This window comes from Bolinopsis microptera, chromosome 2, assembly GCF_026151205.1.
Source record: "Bolinopsis microptera isolate Bmic1 chromosome 2, MBARI_Bmic_1.0, whole genome shotgun sequence".
Lineage (NCBI taxonomy): Eukaryota > Metazoa > Ctenophora > Tentaculata > Lobata > Bolinopsidae > Bolinopsis > Bolinopsis microptera.
Genome location: NC_087073.1, coordinates 5,136,530 through 5,144,548, shown reverse-complemented (window position 1 = coordinate 5,144,548; position 8,019 = coordinate 5,136,530). Strand labels below are relative to the sequence as shown.

General features: G+C 38.3%; 1 protein-coding gene across 1 annotated transcript; it reads left to right on the top strand.

The window, feature by feature from the left end:
* The first annotated feature begins 5,710 nt into the window (after positions 1 to 5,710).
* LOC134811643 (phosphatidylinositol-binding clathrin assembly protein-like) lies at positions 5,711 to 7,925 on the top strand. Its single transcript, XM_063818661.1, has one exon. The coding sequence runs from the start codon at positions 5,724 to 5,726 to the stop codon at positions 7,515 to 7,517; it is 1,794 nt and encodes a 597-aa protein (XP_063674731.1). The 5' UTR covers positions 5,711 to 5,723; the 3' UTR covers positions 7,518 to 7,925.
* Positions 7,926 to 8,019: the final 94 nt, after the last annotated feature.

The following is an 8,019-nucleotide window of genomic DNA, read 5'->3' as shown; positions in this document are numbered from 1 at the left end:
AGATGCGAAGGATTGACATCGTGAATCAAAACAATCTCGAATATCGACTGTAGAGTGATTTAGCTCGGAGAATAGTACTAGCTTCATTAACACATCTGCTAGTTTCCGCTAGCTATCCGATATTGCCGCTAGGTCCGCTATAGTTTTCGTGTAACTTAAATCTGCAAAATTGGCTATATACGGATCCGTGGTTATTTTTTAAAAAAATATTCAAATTGGCTTTCTGAACAAATTTATAACCCACTGGAAGGAGTGATAAATAAAATTAAAGGAGATAATAAAAGTAAGCATAATGATTATTTTGCTTTCGCAAGGAGCCGCAAGGCCAAGGGTGATTTTCAAAATATTGACTTTTTGAAGGGTTATTTTTATATAGGGTCATTGTGAAATTATGTGTGTACGTCTGTTGTAATGGGTGGTGAAGCTGAAAGACTAGTAAAGAAGCTGGCTAGTAAAATGGAATACCACACAGGGCAGAGATACTCAGATGCTGTGGGATGCAAGGGTGATTTTCAAAATATTGAGTTTTTGAAGGGTTATTTTTATATAGGGTAATTGTGACATTATGTGTATACTGTTTGAAACATTTTATTATATAATTATGTGTATACTGTTTAAAACATTTTATTATATAAAAAAAATTATTTTGCTTTCATCCCTATTTTTTTAAATTTTTTATTTTTTTTATTTTTACAAAAGTGATAATTACTTTATTGAGTACACAATAGTTGTAATTCTGAAATAATTTAAGTTACACAATTCTAATTAATTACAAGTGTGTAGGGATAATTTAGAAATGTTATATAATGCTAGTTTTAGAAAAATAGATAAATCGAGTTTGTATGGTTCAATTTTATTTTAAGGTCCTATAGCATTATGCACTTGCCAGTATTTGAGTGGAAATCTGGGCTCTTATATTAGGCTGTATATTGTTCGTTCACAGAGAGAATTGAATGGATTGCTCTTGCTGTGGCAGTGAGTGTGGTAGGATCTAGAGTTTTGTTGGAGAGCAAACCGACTAGGTCAGTAATGTTTTGGGGATGGAAATTGAATTTTTCCCTAACTGAGGAGTAGAGCAAACAGTCAATCAATACGTGACTTTCGTCCTCAATAGGCTTGAGCCCTTTGCTGAAAAAGCAGTAGGTGCACCAACGTTCTTCTCTTGGTACAAGGGGGGTTTCGTATCTGCCCCTTTCGATGTAGAGGTTGTGGCAGCTGATACGAAACCTTGTCAGACTTTTTCGAACATCAGGTATTTTGATAATTCGTAGATATGCCTCCGGTTCAAAATCATGTTTAATTAAGTTATAGAATTCTAGTTTTGGCGAGGAGGCCTTGGCAGCTTTCCAGGTAGTTACCAATTCTTCCCTCATGTTATGACTGATTTGAGAAAAGACAATTTTTTGAGAAAAGACAATTTTATTATTTATCACCAATTCAATACATAATCAATAAATATATATCCGAATAAATTTGATTTAAAATTAAATGAAACAAGTATGCTAGCAGCTAGCGCGCTTGTATTTAATAAATATTCACGCTGTTAAAAATGGGTCTTACCACACCGCCACTCACATTAGCACAGTTGGTGAACGGACCCAGGCGCTGTTAAGCTTTTATGAGCCCTGGTTGACTGCTGAGAGTGGCGACGGGTCTGACATTAATTTTATTTTAGTTTTCCCTATATTCCAATAAAATTTTAGTTTTGAGTTAAATGATTTTTATGCGATATTTAAGTTGAAGCTGCTTGCAATACATTATTGCTTGAAAATTGTTTAAATATGCTCGCTATACGCTTAATTTTTAGATACCGTATGTATATGCACACATCAGCTCATAATACTAAATAACAATAATAAATAAATTAAAAGCATGAAGAGGTCCAAAACCAGTTCAAGCATGCGACGCCAGAATGAATACATTGACATCGGAAGCTGCAAGCTTATTAATAACGTTTGATTCCACGTTGATCCGTTATTATGAAGTCACCTTCAGGCGGTGTCGACGGATCATGCGAAAAGGGTTTTTGACAGGCTGTGCCCTTACCAAAATTAAACTGAACCATTGCCTGGTACGATGTAAACATGAGTGGTGGATAAGAGAGCCGCGCAAGCGCTCGCGCGAGCATTTGTGTTGCTCTGACAAATAGCGCTTGAATAATTTAGCTACCAAGACGTAAATCGCGCGTTACGTAAAGTATCATTTTTCCCTTCGGATAAAGCGAACGGTACACCCGCGTGTAACCTTCTTCAATGGGTTGTGTGCGTGCTTGGTGGAGTGAGTGTATAATGTAATGATTGAATGAATCTTTTTATTTTGTGGTGTATATATGATGTGAGTGACAGGTGTAAAATGTAAAAGATATAAATATAAATGGGGGTCTTTTCATAGGAAAGTGTTGAAGTTTAAGTCCTGCCAGTTAATATTGTCAGGTTGGTGTTGAGCCTTCATGATAGAATACTTCAATTGGGATTTAATTGAGCCTAGTGAACCTATTTTACCACGTGCATTTGACTGTTCAAGAAACGTATTCCATAGATTTGCCCCTTTATATGCGAAATTGTGAGATGAGTGTGGTGTCACAAATCTGTCATCTCTGAGCTGAGACTTCTTAAATAGAGAATACATGGATATGGGCTGATGACTCTTCACTATCTTCATTGTTTCAGTAATGCATCTGTATCTATATATGTTATGTACTGTCATTAGTTCCTTAGATTGGAAAATCGGTTTTGTTGATTCTCTAGAGTGGAATTCTGCCCCAAGTATTTGGCAGCGATGTGGCCTTACTTGTCTATCACCAGTCTTCCTCAAGCTGATACATATAGAACACGGTTTAATGTGAGGTATAGTTGATTCATTGGATATTTGACCTTTCTTGTTTATACTGCACTGGATTGGCCTGCTACGAGAACAAGTTTTAAACTTGTCGCTAAATGCTTCCGAGTCCCCAAATAAGATTCGGACACATTTCTTCTGTGCAAGGAATAGCGGTGAAAGCTTATTAATTGATACACCACCCCATACAGTTATACCGTATCCTTGGAGAGCTTAGATTTTGAGGAAGATGAGGGGGTGAAGTTGTATTTGGTGAGAAGCTTTGAGATGTTGGTATACCAAGGAAGTCCCAACATGATTTGTTCGTGAAATGTAGCACAGAGTAGTTCGTTTTCAGTGTTTTCAAGGCGACTATAGTTATCTATTGCAAGTTTGCAGGCTTCAAAGAATAGGGGGTGGCGACCGCTTTCGCCCCAGCAACCTATATTTGATGCTTTTGAATGGACAGACAAAGACCACTTGATAAACTTTAGGTGGAATTTTTCATAGTGGTCTTGTGCAATGTACTTCAAGGTATGCTGGGGGTTGGCTTTGTCATCTATTTTTGAAAGGTATTTCATGGTTTTTGAGTGAGGGCATAAGACTTGACAGCCATAAAGCAGGATCGGTTTTATTAAGGAGTCAAATAGAATATTAAGGGCACGGTGAGAGAGGGCATCCTTAACTATTTTGCCTTTGAGGCCATAGAGAGCACGGAGAGCCTTGGCCCTCAGCCCTATTTGCTGCTGTAAACAATCCATTTCTGTGGAATATTATGCCAAGATAGCAGTATTTATCGGTGTGCTGGATGGGCTGACCTCCCAATGTGAATGTTTCATAGGACTGCTTTCGTTTGGGAGGGCTGAATATTACAATCTTGGTTTTCTTAATATTTACTTCAAGGCCCATGGAGTTACAGAAATCAAATAGAATGTTGATATTGACTTGCAAGGCCTTGGGAGTTAGAGCAAGAAGGACAAGATCGTCAGCCCACAGCAGATGTGATATCAGAACGTCAGCAAGAACTGGATAGTCACCAACAGATTTCAGGAGAGATGAGCAAAGAAAAGTTGAGTTTTTGACGATGTCCAGCAATGGCTGAACCTTCCTGATTCAGTTTAATGATTTTGCAGCCATTGATTAGGAGTTTTGAATTATTTTGGCCTGGGATATAGAAAATTAATTTAGGTTACACACCGTACCAGTCGTCCCAAGCTTATCTAGTAATAAATAGTTCATCAGCTTTTTCATTCGACATTCTAAAATGGTTTATCATTTGGTTGAGCACTTCATCATTCATTCGGTTGAGCACTTGAAAGCTCATTATTTGCATCTCATAGATGCTTTTGTCTCAACGCACTATCACCTTGATAATACCAGAATGTGTGTGTGTGTTTTTTTCTGTGTGTCTGTGTGTCCGCGTGTAATTTCCGAGCGGCTTAATCAAGAAAACGGTAAGAGTTACGGGGCTGGTTTTTTCAGTAAAGTGCTGACAAAACTCTGATGAAGTTAAATGGTAAAGGGTTTCAAAATCGGTCAGTGGTTAGTGGTTTAATTGATGGTTTTATACCACAAATGTTTTATAAAATAGCTTGAGCAGAACGGCAAGAGTTACGGGGCTCGCTCTCTCTCTCATTACTGTATAATATGTAGCTGCATAATAGTGTCATAATTGGGTTAGCCCGGGAAGATTCGCTGTAATGTTATACCATAAGCTTATTAGGGGAGGGGGGACTGTTAGTGTTTGGGGTCTGTTTGGACTGCAGAGAGAGAGAATTCATACGACAATGTTATGCGTGTTTTCAAATATAATAGGCGGGTGTGCACTGTGCGTGTGGTGCGGAGTTAACAAGGGTTAATTTCTATAAAGTTTTAAATAAAAATGGTTCAAGACGGGAGTGATGAGGTGTAATAGTCGGTGTTCAGACCTTATGATCATGTAATGTGGTGCCTAATGGCTAATAATGACTTAATTATCCACAAGAAAGAACTGATTATGAGATTATTGTTATTGTGAAGATACTATTGGGTCACCTAATGCAGGTTTTGACTCAGCGGGTAATTACTCCTACCCTTTTTAACTGCGGCAGTGAAATCCCGGCCGAAGGCCGGGTTACACTAGTTATATAATATGCCTGTTTCTGAAGATTGTATCCTCTGTACTCTGATTAACTTATTTAGTGATCATTCATAGATACATATATTGTTCAATTTATTTAAATGTATTCTGGTCAATACCACAATTAAAATTGGCAAAGTTTACTACAATTGTGATATTTGCAGACTTTAGAGATTGTTTACTATTAAACTGCACAAATTTTACCCAAACTAGATCAAATATAAACTATCATTATTGTCCCCTGAAGCTGTGCATGTTCAGTAAATGACGTAAGCAGCATAAATCTATCTGATTTCAGTTGTTGAATTACTGATTGTATTCGTGAGAATTCAATCAGCATAAATTTCGGGCCTCATCCACCCATTACTGACAAATTTAGGACCCCAATACCAAAACCCCGATTTACCACTGGTTTTCCCATTCCCAAACTCTATGCCAGATTAGGTTTAAATTATGTACATTGTAAAAACACCTTAAAATAATACTGAAACCCCCAAACTGTCTTGTTGAAGAAACTTAACCTTGAAAACATGGCCCTTACAAACATATACCAATCTCTGAAAAAAGGGCATTTTGGATTTGAAGTTACCTTAGAGTTTTCATTAGCAATGTAGTAAGGAATTACGGGAAGATTACGGCTCTATTTATTTGCTTTAAATTATCCCCCATTGTAGATTTTTGATGAAGCGCTTTTTTTACTCATGGATTTAGAACAATTGAACGTTTAAAATGTTTGTTTGCTTTCTCACCAACTATTTTACTAATTACTTATTCAGGGGTATGCGAAATGGCTTCAGTGGTAGACAGACTTCAAGCTGCTAAATTTACTATCACTGGTAATGATGTTTCAAAGACTGTTGGAAAAGCTACGACCCACGAAATGGGGGCTCCTAAAAGAAAGCATTTGGATTATTTAATACATGCCACCCATGAACCAAATGTATCACTTCCCGAATGTGCTGATATGCTTCTGACAAGAATTCAGGATCCTAGCTGGGTTGTCAGTCTCAAGGCTATGATGTCGCTTCATCATCTTATGAATGAAGGAAATGAAAAATTTATGAGATATATGGCATCAAAAGGGAACAGCTTTGAATTTGTCAGTGAAAAGATTGGTCCATTGGCAAATGATATGACACCATTCGTTAATAAATATGGTCATTTCTTAAGTGAAAAGTGTCACTCTTACAGACAAGCCACTACTGACTTTATCAGAGTTGCAAAGACAAACTTTCTCCGTCAGGCATCAGCCGATAAGCTTTTAGCGTATATTCCTATTCTCCAGCGACAAATAGATGGAATTGTCAATTTGGAACTCAGCAGTACAGACATATGCACTGAAATATGCCGGGCAGCCTTTGTCCTAATTTTCCGTGATCTGATAGCTCTCTTCACTATTTACAATGAAGGAATCATCAACATGCTTGAGCTATTTTTTGAAATGGAAAAGAAGCATGCCCGGGAAAGTTTTGATCTCTACAAAAAATTCATTGTTCGTATGGGAAAGGTAGAACATTTCCTGAAAGTTGCTGAGGATGCTGGTATAGACCAAGGAGATGATGTTCCCGACCTTTCTAAAGCTCCTAGTAGTTTATTATCTGCTTTAGAAAATCATCTAGGGTCTATCGACACCAAAAAGTCCACTCCTATCTCATCGCCCACGGAACTGACTCGCTCTCCCCAAGTTCCTCCTCGTCCTGCCACAACACCTGCCACAAACCCTTTCGGAGATACCTTTGAGCCCCAATCTCAAGATCTTCTGTCAGAGCCAATTCTTGTCAATACCTCTGAACCTCATAAGCCAGTAGCTGACATTAACGCTCTTCCAGATCTTTGGAGTAATCCAAATTCTGGTCCATCAATTCACAACAACAACAATGTAGTCGTTGAACAGTCATTTGACATCTTTAGTGCAGGAGATAACTCATCCAACTTATTCCCAACCATGTCTGCAGCTGATCCAAACCCATTCACAAGCGGTGGTCCCATTGACCTTTTATCTGATTCACCAACAGAAAAACAGAACCCTGGTTTTGCTCAATTTGAATCCAGTGATGTATCCAACGACTTGCTGCAGCCTTCTAGAATAGGTGCCACTCCAGAGGAGAAAGTGCAGAATGTCCGATCATTAATGCAAGATTTAGACTTAGGTCTGAAGAGTGCAGCTGCCAATTTCAGTCTGAATTCATCAACACCAAACAGAGGTGGACCAGCACTGGGGCCAGTTCGACCAATCTCAGCAGGTTCCACCTACAACCCCTTCGTTAGACCTGGATACCCAGGCCCAATGGTCAACACCATGCCTAACATGTCCATGCAAAGCAACATGGGGCCTGGCACAATGCCTGGGATGAACATGACAATGCAGGGACCCAGACCTATGGGACAGATGCAGGGTATGAGACCCATGATGCCCAACAACCAGCCTACTTATGGAATGGCCCAGGGAACCATGCCTGCTTTCAGCATGGGACAAACTCAAAACAGTAACTTATTGCAGTTCAATGCTATGGGTAATTCAGGATTTGGGAACATGCAGAACAATCAACAAGGACAGAATACTTTCGATCCTTTCGGTTGATTGATTAGAGAAGATTTTTATTTTCGAGCTTGACAAGTTTATTGTTCAATGATGATCATGTGTAGTTTAAATTTATTAGATTTTGATTTAGAAAAGATTTAGAATCAAGTAAAGGCCCAGTATAGTAGAGATATTGTGTACAGTAAAAAGTGAATTTTCTCTGTTTCGCAGAGATTAAGATCAAATTTCCGATTGTATGATCTCCCGTTTTTATGTCAAAATGCATGACGCTGCCTGGTGATGAATATTCCATAATAATAAGTAGATCTTGATATTATGATATTATGCTGATTTTGTTACATTTGTAGCCATACTTAGCAATACCTCACTTTCCATACCACAATATACTTATAAATATACTTGATTTCACATTAGAATCTCAGAACATTAAGTAAAAGCAAAACTTGATAGGGCACATTTTGCAGGGTATGAGACCCATGATGCCCAACAACCAGCCTACTTATGGAATGGCCCAGGGAACCATGCCTGCTTTCAGCATGGG

Bases quoted from the DNA above. Each gene is read 5' to 3' on its own strand.
- LOC134811643 (XM_063818661.1), top strand. From the start codon at position 5,724: ATGGCTTCAGTGGTAGACAGACTTCAAGCTGCTAAATTTACTATCACT.